The 20126-nt window shown below is 44.4% G+C and overlaps 8 protein-coding genes across 10 annotated transcripts; 3 read left to right on the top strand and 5 right to left on the bottom strand.

Moving 5' to 3' along the window:
- Positions 1–238: 238 nt before the first annotated feature.
- On the bottom strand, positions 239–2472 carry BDCG_04149 (glycoside hydrolase family 2 multidomain protein; the record flags this gene model as incomplete). Its single annotated transcript, XM_045419810.1, has 3 exons — positions 239–419; positions 551–922; positions 1007–2472. 3 exons carry the CDS (start codon positions 2470–2472, stop codon positions 239–241), a joined length of 2019 nt encoding a protein of 672 aa, XP_045276036.1.
- Positions 2473–3132: 660 nt separating this feature from the next.
- BDCG_04148 (septin-1) lies at positions 3133–6703 on the bottom strand. The gene is made up of 6 exons (XM_045419809.1): positions 6215–6703; positions 5994–6069; positions 5798–5914; positions 5638–5725; positions 4955–5560; positions 3133–4889 (listed from the first exon to the last, which is right to left on the bottom strand). Exons 1-6 carry the CDS (start codon positions 6233–6235, stop codon positions 4643–4645), a joined length of 1155 nt encoding a protein of 384 aa, XP_045276035.1. The 5' UTR covers positions 6236–6703; the 3' UTR covers positions 3133–4642.
- A 346-nt stretch (positions 6704–7049) lies between these two features.
- On the top strand, positions 7050–7256 carry BDCG_16874 (uncharacterized protein; the record flags this gene model as incomplete). Its single annotated transcript, XM_045426060.1, has 1 exon — positions 7050–7256. The coding sequence occupies one exon, from the start codon at positions 7050–7052 to the stop codon at positions 7254–7256; it is 207 nt and encodes a 68-aa protein (XP_045280769.1).
- Positions 7257–7329: 73 nt separating this feature from the next.
- Positions 7330–10712, top strand: BDCG_16873. Of its 2 annotated transcripts, none has more exons than XM_045426059.1 (5): positions 7330–7707; positions 7823–7861; positions 8039–8136; positions 8294–8650; positions 8747–10712. In XM_045426059.1, exons 1-5 carry the CDS (start codon positions 7599–7601, stop codon positions 9251–9253), a joined length of 1110 nt encoding a protein of 369 aa, XP_045280767.1. In that variant the 5' UTR covers positions 7330–7598; the 3' UTR covers positions 9254–10712. The 2 variants fall into 2 exon arrangements, with proteins under 2 accessions (XP_045280767.1, XP_045280768.1); XM_045426058.1 differs by having other exon boundaries at positions 8036–8136; positions 8747–10654.
- Positions 7398–11590, bottom strand: BDCG_04146 (U2 snRNP component IST3). Its single transcript, XM_045419808.1, has 2 exons — positions 10603–11590; positions 7398–10455 (listed from the first exon to the last, which is right to left on the bottom strand). The coding sequence occupies exons 1-2, from the start codon at positions 10656–10658 to the stop codon at positions 9675–9677; spliced, it is 837 nt and encodes a 278-aa protein (XP_045276034.1). The 5' UTR covers positions 10659–11590; the 3' UTR covers positions 7398–9674.
- Positions 10921–14973, top strand: BDCG_04145. 2 transcript variants are annotated; one of them, XM_045419807.1, is made up of 7 exons: positions 10932–11076; positions 11142–11375; positions 11501–11662; positions 11725–12107; positions 12184–12277; positions 12336–13000; positions 13079–14384. In XM_045419807.1, exons 2-7 carry the CDS (start codon positions 11228–11230, stop codon positions 13253–13255), a joined length of 1629 nt encoding a protein of 542 aa, XP_045280766.1. In that variant the 5' UTR covers positions 10932–11076; positions 11142–11227; the 3' UTR covers positions 13256–14384. The 2 variants fall into 2 exon arrangements, with proteins under 2 accessions (XP_045280765.1, XP_045280766.1); XM_045419806.1 differs by having other exon boundaries at positions 10921–11375; positions 13079–14973.
- Positions 13928–16590, bottom strand: BDCG_04144 (dipeptidyl-peptidase 5; the record flags this gene model as incomplete). The annotated part of the gene is made up of 7 exons (XM_045419805.1): positions 13928–14296; positions 14393–14625; positions 14703–14925; positions 14981–15983; positions 16041–16288; positions 16390–16441; positions 16526–16590. 7 exons carry the CDS (start codon positions 16588–16590, stop codon positions 13928–13930), a joined length of 2193 nt encoding a protein of 730 aa, XP_045276033.1.
- Positions 16591–16791: 201 nt separating this feature from the next.
- BDCG_16872 (uncharacterized protein) lies at positions 16792–17177 on the bottom strand. The gene has a single exon (XM_045426057.1). It carries the CDS (start codon positions 17022–17024, stop codon positions 16824–16826), a length of 201 nt encoding a protein of 66 aa, XP_045280764.1. The 5' UTR covers positions 17025–17177; the 3' UTR covers positions 16792–16823.
- Between the last annotated feature and the right edge of the window lie 2949 nt (positions 17178–20126).

The raw sequence follows: 20126 nt of genomic DNA, 5'->3' as shown, positions 1-20126 counted from the left end.
CTGTTCAGCCTACTTTTTGACTTTTGCAGAAGAAGAAAAGGATGATATCAAGTGTGACCCGTTAAATCTGCTGGAAAATTGATGAATACTCTTTGCCATAGGCAAAAAAGCCATGCTCTGCTTCAGCTTTTACTATTTTTCAGAACCGTAATTCCAGCCGAACCCAGCAGCTTGCTACGATTATGACATGCACTATAAAATTAGATTTGGTGAGCCTCCCCGAAAGTACGCTTTCTGTTTACCCCTTGCCCTGGACCATATGCTTGAAAGTTCGCAAGCGCTTACTTAGCCCCTTGGAATCTATTGACTCAAAATACACCTTCTTCGCCCGGTCGTTGATGTCCTTGACAAGCTCCGGCTTCAGCTTAGCCTTCCGATCAAAACTGTACAATCCGTTGACTTCCTGTTCAACATCGACACTTTTTTTTTTCGTAGATGAACTAGTCAGCTTACGTTTTTGCAATGTGCGCACAAATATTCGTATACCCCCATTCGAGTCTTCCACTTAGCTCATCATAGTTTACAGCGGAACCTAGGACCAAATACTTACATTTGAGTGTACACAAACCCACAGCAATGGCCACCGCTGACGACGCCCATCAAGAGCCTTTCCAGCCTAGCAAGCAGGTCTGCGGGATCGCTTGCAGTAGTATAGCCCCAATCACCCTCGCCTTTTGCATTGGGGTTGCTGGGTGCGATGTTTACGCCGCCGAGTTCCGTACACATAACTGGCGCCCCTTTTCGGTGTCTGCTTCCGCCCACAAATGTATGGCGGCCCCCTTTCTTATCGAGTATACCTTCCATAGTCTTGCAGATGTTTGCCAGCGCGGGTCCGTCGCTGTAATCATGGAATGTAGTTAAGTCGCTGCAGACATGCTCCCAGCCGCAGTTGTCATTGACGCTTCGGGTCGGATCCAAGGATCTGAATGTTTTTTTTTTTGGTTAGGAAAACTTAGCAAAATAAATACCAAACGAGGAGGGATTATCCAGAAGGAATTCGACACACTTCGTCATGTAGTAAAGGCTGTGGATATGGTTCTGTTGCTGTACGCTATTCTTAAGCTCAGGGTAACCCCAGGATTCATTGATCGGAGTCCAGGTGACAATGCTAGGGTGGTTGATATCGCGTTTCACTGCCGCCATCCATTCTTCGTCGAACCGATCCACATATGTATCGTTAAACTCGTACGCGTTTGCCATCTCCCCCCAAACGAGAAAACCAAGCCGATCCGCAAAGTACAAGAAGCGCGGATCCTCCACTTTTTGGTGCTTCCGACAGCCATTGAAGCCCATGCTCTGAGCCAATTCAATGTCCTGCTTGAGCGCCTCTGCAGACGGCGGTGTCATCCCAGTTTCCGGCCAATATCCCTGATCTAACACTAGCGATTGGAAGAGTGGGTGACCATTGAGCCTAAACGTGTTGTCACCGGTGGTCCAATTTAGCTCTCGCATACCCGTTGTCATCCTGACTTCGTCCAAAAGCGTTCCTTCACCATCAAAAAGATACAAGGCAACATCATAAAGAAGCGGATGGTCGGGGGACCACAGGGCAACCCCATCTAGCCAGGCGGTATGATCTTCGAGAGGTGAGTCGTTCAATAGGCTTATAGGGAGCTTGCCAAGTTGCTCACGGCTTAGTTTGGTACGAACGGTACAATCCACCACGCTGGAATGTTGGGGAATGGAGATCTGCGAAGTTCTGTCCACAACTACTCCGCCAATGGAAACCTGAATCTTGACGTGGTATTTATGTCCAGCTCGCCGACCAGCTACAGCAATGGTACCATGAAGCAATCCGCCATGGATGTCATTCGACCTGAGGACAGTTCCACTGCTACTCTCCGCGATTCTCGCACGAGGCACGCTCTCCAGCCATACAGACTGCCAAATACCGCTAGAGGGTGTGTACCAAATTCCCTGGGGTTTCCCAGCCCAGTACTGCTTGCCTCTGGGCTGAGTTAGGTCATATGGAGAGTCGCGAACGCGAATAGTCACCCTTGCGGACTGTTGCTGAGCTTTGACGAACTCACTCAGGTCCAGATCAAAAGGCACATGTCCGCCTCTATGCTCACCAACATACTGGCCATCAAGCCAGATCGTAGCTTCATAGTCGACTGCACCGAATCGGAGCAGCAGGCTGAAACGTTTGTCAAGCTCTGCTGGCGGGCGAATGTCATCGACTAATCGTTCATACCAAATGACTTCATGGGGCTCGCGCTCCCCGATACCAGATGCAGGGGTTTGGAAGACGTAGGGTACTATAATCTCCCTCTTTTGTAAAGTTTTCCCCGCGCCGCTGTCCTGTCCGGCGGTCACAGCAATTTGCCCAGGGAGACCTCGCCGGTGCCATCCATCTTGTAAGCCGACGTCATCATCATCGTAGAGGAAACTCCAAGGACCATTGAGTGATTTCCAGTTGATGTCCGGACGGGTGAAATCTGGCCGTGGATACTCCTGCATAGAAGACGTCATAATGGGTATATTCAAACTTAGAGCAGGATATTTAAATCAAGGGAAGAAATGGGTGACGCTCTTTTTTGTTGCCGCGATTATGTCATAATAACTACACCGACGCAGCTGCATGGAAGCACAACAGGCCAATAAATTTTCTCCGCAAGAATCTCCCCCGGCTGACCGTGCATGAGAGGTTGAAACAGGTTTGACAAAGATGTTGCTCCGAGTGGGACTACCCCTCCTTTCCCACCTACTATCTATGCCTAGGTACCAGGTTCATGGGTAGAATAATGGATGGAAGCCAAGGCGGCTACGGTGTCTTTTTGGATTGCGCTTTAGATTCCTATGGGTCAAAGCAACTAACTATTTGCCGTGGGGCAGTTTCGGGAAGAAGAGGGGTAGAAGAAATTAATTAGGTTGAGTATGAGTTGAGCTACTTTCATGGTGGGGCGACGGGGGGAAGCTACACGCTCTTTTCATAAGATATAGACTTATATACTCTATACCCCCTCTGAAATGGAGGGGAAGGAGATACTCTATATGTAGAGCTACCGAGGCCGAAGTTGCTGGGAAATACCACGATCCCTAAAAGAAACTGAATGTGGGGGAAAATAAGGAAGAGGTTTCATAGACAAGTACATGGCACCTCGTCGATTAGAACAACTTTTCTATATAGAATAGACCACAAAACAAAGTTTATTCAATTCTTGCTACTATTCATCCCTGAGACACCGAGGAAACGCCAGCGGGGAAGTATATCTGAAAAGAAATAGTAAGAGAACCTAGTAGCGATAGGGTGAGGAGTATAATAGTAGACTGTCTTGATTGCGATTTGGCTGGCTAGATGAGAATAAAAGTCGGCCAGGACTAGTGACAGCAGCTAAAGAGGATTGATAGTGGCGCTACAGGTTAGTTGATAGATATATTGCGGGAGTAGCTTTTTGAATATTGGGGGGTATTATTGTATATAAAACAAAAAAGGGGTAGCAGGGGGACATTGTCGAGTTTCTCGAAAGGGCTTGGCATGGCATGAGGAGAGGTGAATACCTGGTAAATGAGCTGGAAGGGATAAAAGTAAGGGGGGAAATGAGAGAAAGGAAATGAAGCAAAAGAGCGGGAGGTCAAAAGATGCCTGCCTGACCAGGTCGAGAAATAGGGGTTTGGTATGGGGGATTGGACATCAAGCAAAAGAACAACCAATGAGAAGCGCTTAGGGTAATGTAAAGAGTTAGACAAACATAGGAAATGTAGCAAGGTAAAGCAAAAGGAAAAAAACAAACCGACAATACAATTCGAATATTAAAAGCGTGCTAACTCTGCTATTTCGCCCTCACCCCTTCACGTCACCCCCTTTCACCCCTTCCCTCTCTTTCAAGTTGGGAAGGAAAATAAACCAAATGAGGTACAGCAAATAAGAAAAGGTAAAAAATAAATCAATAAAACGGAAAAATATAAGGAAAAGAACATGGTAAAAACAAAGAAAAAATAGAGAGAAAAAATAAACGCGAGTAAAAAGAAAGGCTAATATGGGAATAGTCATTCAGTATCTGTATTCAGAGCGAGATAAAAAAGGAGCAAATAGTAGAGCTGGGTAAGGGTAAGGGGACAATAGAAAAGAAGAAAAGAAAATCTCTGTAAAAAAGACAGCATAAGAAGATAAGGTACGGATTAAAAAAAAAAAAAGGACAGAGAGAAAGAAAGAAAGAAAAAGAAATGTGAAGGAAAGAACAAGCGCCGGCAAGAATACCCAGGGGAGCGGATTAAGAGAGGAACAAAAGGTGTGATATCTGGTAGGCGAAAGTATATCAGCTTTTCCCCAAACTATTTTTTATATTTTTCAGCTTGTTTGCCGGGTTCGATGGGCAAAAATTGATAGGGCCAGGGTCAGCGGAAACGAATGTGTTGTGAAATTAGAGGTAGAAGTGTAGTGGAGAAAATAAAAAATAATGAGCCCCAACCAAGCCAAAGCACTAAAACCCGAGAAGAGGGTTTCATAAGGAGACTATTTCTTCTCTTGGTCTCTCCTCCTTTCTACTATCAGAGATGTTTTGGTCGCGCTCATCTGCAGTTGCCATCGCTATGTTAGGAAAGGCCTCATTATCAGCGGTATCAAATCGCTAGCCACTCAGCACACATCGCTTTGGTTGGGTCTTCGGTTGCCGTTGACTTGTATCCCCATCCCACCCTATTATGCGTTGACCTCGCCGTTCAATTCATCCTGGTGCATGTGGTTGTGGTGCTCGCGTTGCATCCGTGCTTCAATCTCCTTCAATTGACTCTCACGAGCAAGGAGTTCCTGTCGCTTAAGCTCAATCTCGCGTTGCACCTTGATCTCGATCTCTCGGAGTTTCTCCTCCTCTCGGCGAAGCTGCTCCTCCTTTAGGCGGACGGACTGAGACGCAAGGTCTTCAGGGTTCATGGATGAATCTTGGTTACTGTAGGAGTTTGTTAGCGAGCTATTGAAAGGGACAAAAATAAATGCATAGAAGGATAAACGTACGTTCCAGCGCCACCCTCCACGCTCTTGCTGAGTTTCTCGGTACGATAGTTCTCGTACAGGAAGTCGTGTGTGATTTCTTTCAAGTCTGCAAGATGGCTGTGCAACAGAGCACTGCGAATGGCCAAGAAATCTGAGTGACGAGGATTATCAACCTCGACCACACCCCATGGATATTGTCTTGCACGAACTTTGCGGCCACCAATCTCTAGAACATCCTCTGAGCCAACAATCGCAAAGGGCATGAGCCCTCGAAGCTCAGCGTTCTCCTCGACGGTATCTTCATCATCCTCTTCAATGTCATAGGGGAAATTGTACACAGGGATGCGGTAGTGTTCAATATCCTCCATAACAAGCTTTTTCGATTCTGCTAATTCAGCGGGTGTTAGCGAGTCAGCCTTGCCAATGACGGGGATGACGTTGACGCGGGGCGAAAGGCGCTTCATCAATTCAATGTCGAGTTCTCGCAGACCGTGACCAGTTGGCGTGATAAAGTACAACAAAGCATGCACACGATTGTCACGGAATCGGGGGTTACGCTTGATCCTGGATTCTTCAGCCAAGATGTCATCATATTGACGCTCGAGATATCCGACGATTTCTGAGAAGCTGTGTTATGTAGACATTGATTAGTTCGCGTTATCTAAAGGCTGCTAGGTCGAACTGAGAGGTCTATCTTATCACACCTTTGTTCGTTGTCAATTTGGTCACCAAAACCGGGGGTATCAACGATGGTTAGCGAAATGCGGGTGCCCTCCTCGTCCAGTTCGAGTTCTATATTAACCAATTAGCTTTGGAAGGAGCCCAATTGTCATGGATCAAACACATATTTCTATCGTCACTTACCAACGGTGATGGGTTTGATACGGACGCCTTCCTCGAGGTGGGCATTTTGGGCGTCGTCGGCATCTTTCCCTTGGAGAACTTTCTTTCCGCAAAGTGTGTTTACAAAAGTGGTTCGGCCTAGTAGGATCAGCATATGGAAGTTAGCCATAATCACTGTAAAAAGAAAACACGTAGAGGTGAACTTAGTTCAACGTACCTGTTCCACTGGCACCGCAGACCATCAGACAGAATTGAATTCCCTTTTTAACATTCTTCTTCCGACGGATCTTAATCTGGTCATATCGCCTGTCAGATCGCAGCATGGTCACGACAAATTGGGGGCGGAAAGTAGCGCAGTAGAGAACACGCCAGGCAGACGTAGGTGACAGAGAATAAACAGCTCTTGAATAGGGGAAAGTGGAAGAGATAGAGACTTACAGCGTTGACAGCAGAAGACATGGTGGATTAGGTTGCTGGTGATTTCGAAGGGGACGGTGTAACGGGGGGTTTGGTTGGGAGACAGTGAGGGGACCGGATCTCCAGCAAGGCGAGAAGATCAGGAGAAAAGAAGTAAAAGGGAGAGAATGGACACGCAGCAGAGACAGGGGCAGAGACAGGAGAGCGAGAGAATGGGAGAACGACGAAACGGGAGGATTGGGACACAGATGTCACTGAACAAAAGGGTTGAAGTCGAGATGGTTACTTGAAGCAGTAGGGGGCGTGCCTGTTTTCAGAAGCGAGTGTTTTTGGGCTTGGGGGCAGAGCTGGGGCATGCTTACCGCCCCAGTACGCTGCTTACCGCCAAGTACCACCCATTGACGACTGTAAATGTGTATTCCCAGTACACTAGTGGTAAATGACCTAGTTAAGGGGCTCTGTGCCTTGGTGTCGCGCTGGCTGGTATTTGTGTATTGTTTTTACCACGGCTAGTCAGTAGCTGTTGGATGGTTCCTGGTACCAATGTACAGTTACAGTTACGATGTGGGTAATTATGGTTCTTCCCCCTTTTCATCTCACCGATATTAACCAATCGGAGGAAACAAAGTCCCCCAGCACGTGATATAGATCATCTGATAGAATACATAGCGTATTTTTTCCCCAGGCAAATTTCCTGCTGAACATATACACAGTTCAGGAGTACGGAGTAGACCGTCGAAGCTCCCGAAGGTAGGCTGCCTGACCTGCCAGCCCAACAGCAGCCTACGGGCGGTACCTGGATAAATTACCTATAGGTGGCTTCTTTTCGATAAAACCCAATCAGTAACCCCGGCATATGGGGCCAGGGCAGGACAAGAACGATGGCCGTGAAACATTCAATGATACCCAGGTACCGTACCAGCAGCCCGGTTCCATGTTTAATGTTGGCGTATTTTTGGATACAGACTCCAATCCGCTAGTACCCATTTGGAAGTCTAGTCTAAATTGGGCTAGTCAATATTTGTTTGACCATTCCATTACTGTGTATCGCGTGATGACATAATGATTTACACGTGATTTCAGCCGCCAGATCGTTTCGATTCGGAGCTTGCCTGCGGGAAGCTTGGACGATAACATTCAACCGCCGCATATATGAAGGCGACATTTGTAGATAATTTCTATTTTTAAAAATATTAAATACCTTCACGAATCTTCTTTTGTCCTCGATTACATGCTACAGATCTTATCGTACTTAATATTTACACCGGTTTTCCTCGTTCTACTTTTTCTTATTTCTTATAGTTGCGTTGAATCCCCGTCCTCGATAATGACATGACCACAACCACCACTTTCTTAACATTATCAGCCAGCATAATTGCTACCTACAACCTATATATTTTGCAGGATGAATACCAGACAAGTTATAGATACATCTACGGGCCCAGTGTCACACTCGGCCGCTTTTAACACGGACAGCTCCTCGTTTTCTGTCGGACTCGATACCGGCTTCTGTGGTATGCTCCCCCAGCTTCTGACGATCGATCATCCTTCCCCGAGTCTCGTACTATGCGTATCCGTCAGATATCCCCTGTACACTAACAACTATGTACATGCACATATTTTACACAGTTTTTAACTCGGAGCCATGTGAACTCAAAGTATCAAGAGGTGAGATACTTTTCTATACATGTATCTATATCTATTCATCCTGGTCCGGTTCTCCGTCGTGCTGCTCTGGTGGACGCTTGTGACATATTTTTTATTCTCCACGTTTTCACTTGTATTATTGAGTACTTTCCTCTATTGTGTCATAAATAAACAAGTACCAATACTCAATAACAGTAGATTTCAACGCAGGTATCGGGGTGGTAGAGATGCTGGGCCAATCTAATTATCTAGCTCTGGTGGGTGGAGGCCGGAAGCCCAAGTTCCCCCAGAACAAAGTGAGTATCTTACCCAGTCTTTGTCCCCAGTTAAATCCTGTTGATTTTGGATTTTTGGTACCATCTTCAAAAAGGAAAAAAAATGAAAAATAAAATTTCGAAACAGAAAAATAAAATTCAACCTAATATATTAATTCGTTTCACCCTTATTACAAAGTTGATTATCTGGGACGACGCAAAGCAGCGGGCAGTCATCACGCTCGAGTTCCGCACTTCCGTCCTGCGCGTCCGGCTCTCCAAGTCCCGGATCATCGCTGCGCTCCATAACAGTGTACACATCTTTGCCTTCTCAATACCCCCGCAGAAGTTATCTGTCTTCGAAACCGCAGATAACCCCCATGGCCTGATCTGTCTAGGGTCCAAATTGCTGGCTTTCCCTGGAAGATCCCCCGGCCAGGTCCAGCTTGTCGAACTTGAGACGGGGAATGTTAGTATCATTCCGGCGCATAGCTCGCCATTGAGAGCTATCCACCTTAGTCCCAACGGTGAGGTTTTGGCGACAGCGGGAGAGACGGTAAGTAAACATAATCATCCCTCGAGAACTATTAAGTTTTGAGGGGGGAGAAGATAGTCTTGAACAATGAAAACTAAATTCAGTTTTAAAACGCAGGGAACGCTGATTCGAGTATTTGCCACAACAAATTGCGCAAAGATGGCTGAGCTCAGGCGAGGCGTAGATCAGGCGGAAATATTTTCCTTGGCCATATCCCCCTCAAACACACTTCTGGCACTCACGTCAGATAAATCTACCTTGCATATTTTTGATCTTCCGCATGCTCGCAAAGCTACGCCTCCTGTGGAAGGCGCAAATCAGAAATGGGGTATTTTAGGGAAGCTCCCTCTGCTCCCTCGAGTGTTTTCTGACACTTATTCGTTTGCAAGTGCTCACTTTGAAATTGGTGACGAGGGTCCTCTTGGTTCTGCATATCTCCCTCCATTGGGCTCCTCGCTTGGACGACCATCGAAGGGGGTTATTGGATGGACTAGCGAAACGACGCTTCTGGTGATAAGTGCCGGGAAAGAGGGGAGGTGGGAAAGATTCGTCATTGGACAGGGTGATGATGGGAAGCGGTATTGCGTCAGAGAGGGTTGGAAAAGGTATCTTGGAGGTGGTTGAGGAGCCGAACATATTACGGTCTATTCAGAATGCCGCTTTCTTCACGAGGAATCCACGGGACGCTTTGGGTTCATATGACAATTCCGTTGAAATTTAACGTGGCCGATTGGTAAACTGGATGATCACAACACACATTTTCCTCATATCGTGGAACCGAGAATATATTTCTTGGGTATATCGCATCATCTGAGATCTAGCCGAAACAGTGTCGTGAAGGGCCTTCCAGCTCTGGAAGGACATGGATATGCCCTAGGTGCTGGATAACCTTTCAAGTTGGATCGAGAATGGTACGATCCCTTTCAGCCAAAATTGGATATTTGGATATTTATCAGGGTTTCTCCCGCATCGGACACCGAAGAGAAAATCTTTCTGTAGGTTATTTTCACGCAACAATCTCGTCTCCAGCTCCAAAATGGTCATCTCAGCCGCGAACTCTATCCCGATGGTGTCTTCGTTCTCTCGACTGTGATGGTGACCTTGACCTCTCGCGTCGTGAGGACTTTCTCCCTTCCTCCCGGGAATATGAACGATCATCCCGATGTCTTCGATGATGAGAGCGGTGGTGACGGCGGCGATGGTCATGTTTGTCTTCTCTCTCAGTGCTATCACCCCGGCGTTTCTTTCGGTTGCTTGAGTGCTCCAAAGCCCTAGCTACCTCTTCCCTTTTCTCCTGTATTAGATATTCCTTCATTGGGTCTTCATCATCATGCTCTTCTATAAGCTTCTGTAGCTCCTTCTCCTCCTTCAATAATGGCTTTTGTTGTATCCTCCGATCTTCCGCATCAGTATCACTTTCGCTATGTTTCGTAGTTCTCCTTCTGCGCCCTTCTTCACCGTTATCGTCTCTTCTTGACTCTCCAAGTCCCGTCTCACCAACGGTCAACGTTGCAACATTGTCTTCCAACCCCTCCTCCTCCTTCCTCTTATACCTCACATGGTCCACTCGTATCATTCTGCCTAGAACCGTCGCCCCGCCCAAATTATCCACAGCCAAATCGGTACTCCGCTGGTCCTCATATTTCAGAAATGCGAACCCTTTACTCTTGCCCGTCTCTTTGTCGCGCACTAAGTTAAGATGTACCGGCTCGCCATATTGGGAGAAAATAGTTAGGATATCACCTTCGCTGAGGTCGTAAGGGAGGGACCCGATATAGATGTAGGCTGTGTCGCGGTAGTCGGCATGCCATGAAGCTTCTGGAGGCCTATGATTTTAAACGTAGGGAAAAAGGAGATTCATTAGCCAGGAGAGTTCGTATACTTCGACTAAATCGTATGCTAAATAGTGGAGATGAAGGGCCACACGAAACAAAAAAACAACGAAAGGAAAGAAAAGAAAAGAGAGGCCTTACACGACATTTTCAAGCTCCTTTTTGTTCAGCTCTTGAACCTGGCGGATGGCATTCATTGGGTTTGGAATAGATGGGGACCAATTGACCAGCGTGCTGAATAACAACTCTTATTAATCTTCTAATGACTTCTACCACTCTAGGTTCGTAGAAAAGATTGATTGCGTAAATGGCGTAGTAGCGTCGTCGTCGTAGGGTGGAGTTTTTGGCTTTCGGAGGTTGGAGAAGAATGGTTGATGGATGCGGCGAGCAAAAACGCGTGACATCAGGTCAGAGTGGACAAACGATGAACCAGGGGAACCTTGAACCTTCAGTTTGTTTATTTATTTCAACGACCAATCGATCCGCTTGAAGACAACTTGCGATTATACATTCTGTACGCGCCAGTATCATCTGAGAGGCAGTATAATATTTACGGATTACGCACATGAAGAATCGATCAATCTAGCAGTTTCATCACCTGCGCCCTCCAGCTTTGTACTTCTCCCTTTTCGGTGCCGTTGCAACTAGAGTTTCTCACAACTTATAATTTCTCGAACCAGTGCGATTTTGTATTAGTTCAAGCTCCCGCGAATCTTTGGTTTCCTTCCTCACTGTACCTACGAAGCGTTGGCATGGTGCCGTCAGCATGGTTGGAATAGGACAACGGTCATCAATTCTGAGCCAGGGGAGCAGGCCATCGAGCAAAGATGGCGCAAAGAAAAATATATGGTCCTCTATGCTGGATGGAGTAGCAAGCGGGAAGCGGTTGCCTGAAAAGAATTTACTGGTTTTGGGTGCGTGTTTTCTCTGCCTTTGAACTTCTCTCTGTATCTTCAAAAGGAAACGTTATGAATGGAGGCCTCATGGATCATGAAAACAAACTACTTCGTTCCTTTCTGATCCAGGTTGGACGCTTTAGGAGGTACACCGGATAGCCAGAGAGAGTTTCTTGAGACGCTGTCATCAGACGAGTCCGACCCTAGGATGCACTCTGAGCGTCGAAATGGACGAGCGCCTCCCATTGCCAATCAGTTCGCGCTCGGGTACACTTATCAGGATGTGTTGGATGCCGACCAAGAAGGTATATAATGCCAACCATATCTGCGCAGTTGGGTATGTTATTTTACTAACACCCTGTCATAGATATTCTTGCTCGCGTTTCAATCTACCTACTGTCCGAACCTTCGTCGTCCTTCGCACCACTTCTCAAACCGCTTCTAACCCCGAAAACTGTACCAGAGACGCTGATAGTGATATTACTGGACTGGGAAAATCCTTGGACATGGGTTCGGCAGCTACGCGAATGGCTTCGCCTATTACGTTCTGTGCTGATCTCCCTCGATGATGAAACTAAAGTGGTAATGGAAGAAGTTATGACAGAATGGCGAGATCATAAACGAGGTGGTGATCCTGCATCTTCAGCAGGCGGGGGAATGACAACCTCTGGTGGACCGGTTACAATCCCTCTTGGTCCTGGAGAGTGGGATGAAGGATTAGGGATCCCTATGTGTGTTGTTTGTCAAGGCGTATGTGAAATTTTGGACGATTCTTTTTCCACTCACTTGAATTCAGGGGGCTGCTAACACTATTATGTGACTGTAGGCAGAAAAAATTGAAAAGCTGGAAAAAGAGCATGGCTGGCATGAGGAAGAGTTCGACTTTATTCTGCAGTTTATGAGAACGATCCTGCTAAAACGTATGGCTTTCCTTCAGCTCTCAACTCACCTACATGCTGACCATCCTACGCCTTATAGACGGCGCCTCGCTCATATACACAACACCATTCCTTGCCAACTCGTTACAAAGCTTAATCCACTCCTCTCTTGGGATTCACTCGTTACTAAAGAGACAATCTCTGAAACACAATGTCATTGATAGAGATAAGATATTAATCCCGTCGAACTGGGACTCATGGGGGAAAATCCGAATAATCAGAGAAGGGTTTGATATGGAAGGAGTTGGGACAGGCTGGTCCATCGAGATTCAGGATAAGCCCAAACAATTCCACGGAGTATCCGAGACTGATGGTAATCCCGATGAAGGAAACGCTAGAAGCAATCCTGAGCAAGAGGCTATGGAAGACGGCAGCAGCGCCACGCTTATCTACGAACAAACCATCCGAGATCCTAAGCGGGACCTATCCATTGCCCGAAGTTCCCAGCCCGGAGGGGACAAGGCGATCGAAGTTGAAACGCGGGATATGCAATCCTTTTTATCCGACCAACTCCAGGTTCTTGATCAGCTCAAAGCTGAAGACGAGCAGCGAGACAAGCAGTTGCGCAAGGGAGGCTTGCTTAAGGATCAGGAAAATAACATCTCTCTAGACGAGCCCTCTCGTGTGAATGAACACATTGGACCCGTGCAGTTTAATATGGGAGGCATTCAAGTTGATGCAGATGATATGTTGAGAAAGCTGAAGGTAAAAAACTATTATCCCCTCCAGGCATGGATACCAAACACACCCCCGTTTGGCTAACTGCTCCATCTCCCATCACAGGAACGAGAAGCGAATCGAACGCCAGTTCGCAAAGATACTTTACCCCAAACACCTACAACTTCTCCAGGAAGTGGGACCGGCGACGACAAAATGCAGAATCAAGCTCTTGCGAGCTTCTTCGCCGGTCTCGTCAACAAGAAAACAGCCGGGAGTCCGCGCCCCGGTCCGAATTATTAGCTTGATCCGGGATATATATCTTCCCTGCTTGGTTTCGATTTTGTTTTTGTTCTTCTTGAAAGGTTTTCTCTCATTTCCTACAGAGAAACAGCAAGGTTACGACATAGCTGAAGCTAATTAAGGGGCCATGCAAAAGGGGGCCTGTTATTGTTCTTTTACCCCTTGATGTGTTCCCTACCTGCCGGGTCTTGAAAGCAAAGCTAGAGGGAATAATAATGTTTGCAGTAGCCTTCCTTGGCTTGTTAGAAAGTTCACATAATACCCACGCTTCGAGTACTTTCCATACTTTTTCTCTTTTCCCAGTCCTTTGCTTCTCTTGATTTGGTGATGTATTGTTTACCGGCATTGTATTACCTTCCTCAAGCTTTAAGTCCACTCCCTCCGAGGGACTCACCACGAATAAGGCTTGCACGCAATGAAAACATACTGCTCTAGAGGTAACGTGGGATCAGAAACCCGTGGTGGAAATCCCCATTAGTTAGGGCCAAGCCGGGTATATATATATATATATATATATATATATATATATATGGCAAAGAATAAGAGAATAAGAGTGTGATATGTATGCATAGATCAATTCAAAACGGCATTTGAAGTAGAAGTGTATCTAGACTGAAAATGTATTGAGAATACACCTACTACATCGGGTTGATATGTATGCACGTGGGCGAATTAATTATTAGGCCCAGCAGCATCAATATCCACCACGGGCACAACCGTGTCGGTTAGCTTAACTGCGTCGGGGTTGCTTGCTTCAATACCCGAATATTTATTAACCCAGCCGAGAACCTGTTGATGCCAGACCAGGCTGTTCTCTTTGCTGAGAACCCAGTGGTTCTCATCTGGGAAGTTGAGGAAGCGACTCGGGACACCCCGTTCCTGGAGGATGTTGAACAGAGAGAGACCCTCAGCCACAGCAAGACGGTAGTCAAGATCGCTGTGGATGACGAGCATGGGGGTTGCAAATTGCAGGATATTTTCAGGGGCGGAGGGATCGAAGCGTTCGAAGTTCTTGCGCGCTTCCCAGAAGGTGCCGTTGAACTGATATTTATACGTTAAAAGGGCGATATATTGTAGGAAGAGGCAAGTTGATAGGAATCATATGGATTTTGCTGGCGTTGGTTAGGGATAACGTACCTCACGTTCCATAAACCATAGTTCTTCGGTGGCGATCTTAGCTGCTGCAACGAAGGTGCCATCATGGGAAACGAGAGCTTTGAACTTGCGACCGAATGGCATCCCTTGGATCCAGTTGACCATGAAACCACCGTAGCTTGCTCCGAGAGCAACAGCATTATCGGTATCAATATATTTAAAATTTTCCTTAATATATTCCCAACCCTTGACAAGGTCATCATAGGGAGCTCCACCTGTATCAAAATAATACATTGTTAGCGGTGAGGGTATTTTAAAGAGCAGGAGTCGCGCTTGGCGGGTCTGATCTTACCCCAGTCGTTCTGAATTCTGTCACAAAATTCTTCCCCGAATCCGGTGCTGCCTGTGGGATTGAGTGCCACCACAACGTAGCCTTGATCCGCAATAACCTTCGGGTTCCATCTCGTGCTCCATGAATCTCCCCATGATCCTTGGGGCCCACCGTGGATAAGGAAAGCGAGAGGATATTTCTTAGTTTCACAGAAGCCTTCAGGTTTCACAATCCAGGCATGAACCTATTGATCCGTTAGTTAATCATTGGCAAATGCGAAGATATAAAGAAGGACCAACCTTGGTCCAATTTCCATCGTAGTAGAACTCATCGATATCTTCAGGCCCCAAGCCCTTCAATTCCGGATCATGTTCGTTTGCAGAGAACAAAACTTTGGGTTCATTATCAGGAGATGCAATGGTGTAAATGGCGTTAGACCAGAGAGTAGTTGCGGTAGTAAGAACGGAAGTCGAGTCCTTGAGGAAGTGATAAGCGCGAACAATACCGTGGTCTGTGAAGTTTTCGGGTACGTAATCCGCGCCTGCATCGGTGGGTAGGGTAAATAATCTACCACGAGCTCGGTCCTCGACAGACATGTATAAAGTCTTTCCGTCGGGTGTCCATTTAAGGCTGTCTGGGGACCTATCCCATTTACTAGCAAGGCTGACAATCCTGCCTCCGTCCAAGGTGGCAATATAGACGATTCTGCGGTCAGACTCGTAGTTGCGTTCCTCCATTTGAAGATATGCGATCTTCTTGCTATCGGGGGAAAAGACGGGACTAGATGAAGCACCAACAATGCCATCCGCAGCAGCGGAACTCTCAGGTCCATTAATGGGAATAGCAACCGAAGACCCATCGTGAGGTACAATGAAGATGTAGCTAGTGGTGAGGTTGGCCTTGGGAAGCTCTGGAGCTTTGCTCATGAACGCAACAGTCTTCCCATCCGGGGACAGATCATAGTCGCCCGCGCCTCCAAATGGTGGGCCCGGAGATTCAGCATACTTTACGGGAGCAACAAGGTTGTTGAGCTTCCCGTCGAAAGTGTACTCATGGCCGCGTCTTCTCTCCAACGTTCCGGAGAAGACAGCATTGAATTCTGTAGTCAACCAATAATCCCAATGGCGAGGATAGAGACTGTCGTAAATGCGAGCTGAGCTCAATCGCTTCTCTGCCTGCTCTTTGTTGTAAAGTTTACCATCACTTGTCGATTGACCATAGGCTACGAACTTGATATCGCCTGATCTGGTCTTCACAGCCTTGAAACCTTGCAGGGGACCATTAAACGAGGCAACCTTACGACTGTAGCAACTGTTAGCTGTTGCACTCGTGGCGAACAAATGTAGCCGAGAAACCCACCGTCTTTCAAAACGTCTAACATCAGAAGTCCATAGGTCAACCCCACCAGGCACCTCCGAGCTGGTGCTATTGACATAGAGAATTTCATGGCCGTCCCTGTCTCCCGGTAGCCAAAGGATCTCCGAAACACTGCCATCGTCGGTGAGAAGGCTAATGTCCCCTGTTTTCAAGTCAAGTAAATTCCACTCGTTTTTGATGGTATCATGCTTTTCAAATGAATATTGAGAGACGTGAAAAACAGCCAGTTTCTACAGCAATTGAAGTCAGAGAGTATGAAACCAAATAAATACAACTGTGACCACACGAGCAAAATGGTTAAAGAAGGGAAAAAGAAAGAAGAATCACTCACTCCTGATGGATTCGGGATCGCTTCAGCTCGTCGAGGAGCCGAGATGAACTGCCTATACACCCAAATTGTGTGAGTATGATACACTAAAGAATCATTCAATCAAACCGAACATATATTGTAAACAAATGAAGCTTACTCAGGGGTCATCGCCAGCGCCGATGACATCAGCGCCGCGGCGGAAAGCCATGATAAAATAGCCATGGTGGGCGTGGCTTCGCTCAATAAGGGCTTGAATACCCAGCGTAGATTAATCCCAGAAGTAACGAGCTTAATATTGAGAATAAGAAGCACATCACGACAACTGGCGGCAGGGTCGTATATGTATATTTATGTTCATGGGCTGGGAGTACGGATCTCCGCCTGTAGAGTCTGGAGACACAAACAGGGACGTCGAGCAGAGCCTTTTTTTTTTTTTTTTTTGCCTAACCCCATATTTAACCGTACTGCTGCTTGAGGCCCAGACGGAGCAGTCCAGGGTTATGGGTTTTCCCCTCTCTGGGGTGGCATTTCCATCTAACTACCTCCCCATTGCGGACAAGCTTCGCGAAGGCTGCATGATGTTCTGATGCGATGCCGAACCTGGAAGAGGCTGCAGCCAGTCGGAGGGAGGGAGGAGCAAGTCCCAGGTTCCCCATTTCCCGTCCCCAACCGCAAGCCAGCTCTTGTCGATCTGGGCGTGGAGTTAATGCAACTGTCTTTTGAGCCAGATCTGCATCATCACGTTGAACCTGGAACGATCTGTAAACATGCGGGAAATGAGAAAAACACAAAATGAAATTGAAGATAATATACAGAAATTATTATTTTCTTGCTATTTTTTGTTTAAACTTTAATTAACTATACAATGTAATCCATCACCTATAGGCTATTCATATAAATCATCTACTCATACATCTGTTTACTACTTAATAACTCTGTAGTCAAATTTCATAAAATTCACAAAGAAAATTAAGTTAATTATATTAAGAATTATATTTAGAGTATGTACAGAGGATTCTCTCAAAAGGTTTGATTAGTGCTAAGAATTTAAGCTATAATACTATTATATTTCACAAGCCTCAATCGCTCGCTTGCGCTCGCTTATTCAGCTTGAAAAACATGCCATTTAATTCCTCAGATTGAATGTAATGAGATATTCATGAATATGAACAGCTGCATGTGACTTGTATAGATGAATTTCATGTAATTCACAACTGTTAATAGAGAACAACTACATAGAAAAAAGATGAATAACACTGTAGCAGTGTTATAGAGTTAATGTAGAAGCTTCAAGTGAGATGTAATTAAATGTCAGACAGCTCATATAAAGATCTTAGAACTATAATATATATAGTCAGTAATTAAAATATGTCACAATTTATTTCAATTAATTATCAAATCATCTGAAATACAATTAAAGCAGTCAAAATGATCAAATGTAAGTAAAGAACTGAAAGAGAAACAGCTCAGAAATTATGAAATTACAGCTAATAATAGTACAGAGCAAGCTTAGCAAGCTTAGAGAGCTCTGAAGACTCAGCAGCTCATCAATTCATCTATATCTATCTCTCAGCAGTCATGTCAGCAGCCTGTCAACACATGAATATCTGAATATAGGCTACAGCTGCTGATAGAATAAATAGTTAAGAAAGACAGTGAGATTATTATACAGCTGTATGAGATGAAGCTCAAGAGAGATATAGTGCTGTGCAAGAAGAAATTCAAGTCTCAGTTAAAAAGAATAATAAATATAGAATCAGTACTTACTCACAGCTGTGACATCAAAGTCACTTCATTATACAGCTTATACAAGAAAAGTCATAGTCTATTTATTAAGTGTATTGTAATCTCTAATATATTGAAGAGAGTCTGTGTAAATTATTACTATAATTTACTGAGTAAATACTGCAGCTTACAGTCTGATAAGTAATGAATTATCTCTATAGTATATAAATTCATTAGTAAAATATATATACAAAATGTATATACTGATATAGAAATAACAGAGAATCAGCAGTCTCTCATTCTTATTAATACAGAGAAGAATGAGAAGAAGAAGAGAAAGAAGAAGAAGTAAGCTATCAGTATAAAGCTGAGTCAGACAGCTCAGCTGTCTGATCTGATTAAAAAGAAACAGATGACATTTATGACTCTGAAGAATGAAGAGAAGAATGATGAAGTGAGTGATAGTAAGACTATAAAGTTAAAGTTATTATAACTGTGAGTGAAGATGCACTGACTCTGTAAGATGAAGAAAGAGATGAAATATTTGTATAGAGAGTGAGATGAGACTGTGAGTCTGTTACAGATAACTCAGCTCAGTTAATAGAGTATCTCTACAGATATTACAGCTCTGATTAAAAAATTCAAAAAATAGAGAATGATGTAAGTGAGCTGTATAAACTGTGTGAGATATGAGAATGAGTCTAATAAAGTATTATTGCTTTTTTCTTTTCTTTAATAGTTAGTATCAAATTAAAATGACAGTTTTTTATATATTTAAAGACTTCTATTTTAATATCTGATAATAATATTGTATAGATAATGAAGAAAAAACAGCAGTAGTAGAAGAATTAGTTAAGAAACTGTAGAATCTCTGAATATATCTTATTTAATATATATCTCTTATCATTCTCATCTAGTAAGACAGTCAACTGATTGATATCTGTAGTTTGAGAGAGTGCAATGTATAGCTGATTATATGAGAATATGAGATTTCTGAGATTAACACTAACTGTAGAAAGAGACTGTTTCTGAGACTTGTTAATTATCATTACAAAGTATGAATGAACTGAAAACTGATGATGAGTCATATTAAATGAAATCTCAACAGATTGAGCTTGTAGATTGATCTGTGACAGTATATGAACTGAACTCTTATACATATCAGATATGATCTTCATCTTAAGTAAATGAGTTATCATCTGCTGAACAATCATTCTTATGCCATTGCAGAGCTCTTTGAATAGTCAGAGATTATACAGAAGTATAACAGAAATGCTCACTTTCAACCTTAATATGAATAATAACAGGACTGAACAGTTAATAATAGTCAGATATTCACAGAAGAACTTCTCACAGCTCAGAGCCAGATCATCTATATAAGTTATATCTGCAGTATAAAATGTATGAACATTATCTGACATAGCTGTCATAATCTGTTCATTAATGTGAAATACATTCTGATTTAATACAGTGAGAATGACATAGCTTTCAAAGTAATCAGAGCAGACTGCTGCAGTTCTAAGTTCAGCTGTAGAAAATACTCTCTCACACAGTACACTGATATCAGCAGCTCAATGAATATAGAATGAAAGATTAATACAGTTAATACAGTCTGAATTATATAATATTTAATCAAGTTAATTTATAAATATCATATTGTCATCATTTGCAGCCAGTCTCATATTTCTTCTCAAGTACAGTACAGTTAACTGTTATTATATATATAAACACTGCAGACAAGCTGTAACAACTGCAGCACAGCTGTCACACAGTATAACAGACAGAGTCTGTATAAAATCACCATTAAATATAACAGATACATCATTAAAAAGCTCATTCAATGAATATAAATCTTGAAGAAGATGATCAACAATCTTCATACAATAGCAGTACTGTATGAGAGTCTTATCTTAAATAATTAAGTCTACAGCCTGCAGCAGATGACTCAGTTCACTGTGAATAATCATCTTTGACACAGAATCTGCATTCAATTCAATTGAGATGATAAAATATAAGTGAGTAGTTCTGTCACA

Source organism: Blastomyces dermatitidis (assembly GCF_000003525.1).
Source record: "Blastomyces dermatitidis ER-3 genomic scaffold supercont1.4, whole genome shotgun sequence".
Lineage (NCBI taxonomy): Eukaryota > Fungi > Ascomycota > Eurotiomycetes > Onygenales > Ajellomycetaceae > Blastomyces > Blastomyces dermatitidis.
Note: the sequence above shows the minus strand (reverse complement) of the source record. Positions and strands in the feature narration are given on the sequence as shown.

Bases quoted from the DNA above. Each gene is read 5' to 3' on its own strand.
- BDCG_04148 (XM_045419809.1), bottom strand. From the start codon at position 6,235: ATGTCTTCTGCTGTCAACGCT. The intron at 6,070-6,214 runs GTAAGTCTCTAT...CGATATGACCAG, and splicing joins TGTCTTCTGCTGTCAACGCT to ATTAAGATCCGTCGGAAGAA. The intron at 5,915-5,993 runs GTACGTTGAACT...TGATCCTACTAG, and splicing joins CTGCGGTGCCAGTGGAACAG to GCCGAACCACTTTTGTAAAC.
- BDCG_16873 (XM_045426058.1), top strand. From the start codon at position 7,599: ATGAATACCAGACAAGTTATAGATACATCTACGGGCCCAGTGTCACAC. The intron at 7,708-7,822 runs GTATGCTCCCCC...TATTTTACACAG, and splicing joins ACTCGATACCGGCTTCTGTG to TTTTTAACTCGGAGCCATGT. The intron at 8,137-8,293 runs GTGAGTATCTTA...CTTATTACAAAG, and splicing joins CCAAGTTCCCCCAGAACAAA to TTGATTATCTGGGACGACGC.
- BDCG_04146 (XM_045419808.1), bottom strand. From the start codon at position 10,658: ATGAATGCCATCCGCCAGGTTCAAGAGCTGAACAAAAAGGAGCTTGAA. The intron at 10,456-10,602 runs GTAAGGCCTCTC...TTAAAATCATAG, and splicing joins AAGGAGCTTGAAAATGTCGT to GCCTCCAGAAGCTTCATGGC.
- BDCG_04145 (XM_045419806.1), top strand. From the start codon at position 11,228: ATGGTTGGAATAGGACAACGGTCATCAATTCTGAGCCAGGGGAGCAGG. The intron at 11,376-11,500 runs GTGCGTGTTTTC...TGGACGCTTTAG, and splicing joins AAAGAATTTACTGGTTTTGG to GAGGTACACCGGATAGCCAG. The intron at 11,663-11,724 runs GTATATAATGCC...ACCCTGTCATAG, and splicing joins GTTGGATGCCGACCAAGAAG to ATATTCTTGCTCGCGTTTCA.
- BDCG_16872 (XM_045426057.1), bottom strand. From the start codon at position 17,024: ATGGGGAACCTGGGACTTGCTCCTCCCTCCCTCCGACTGGCTGCAGCC.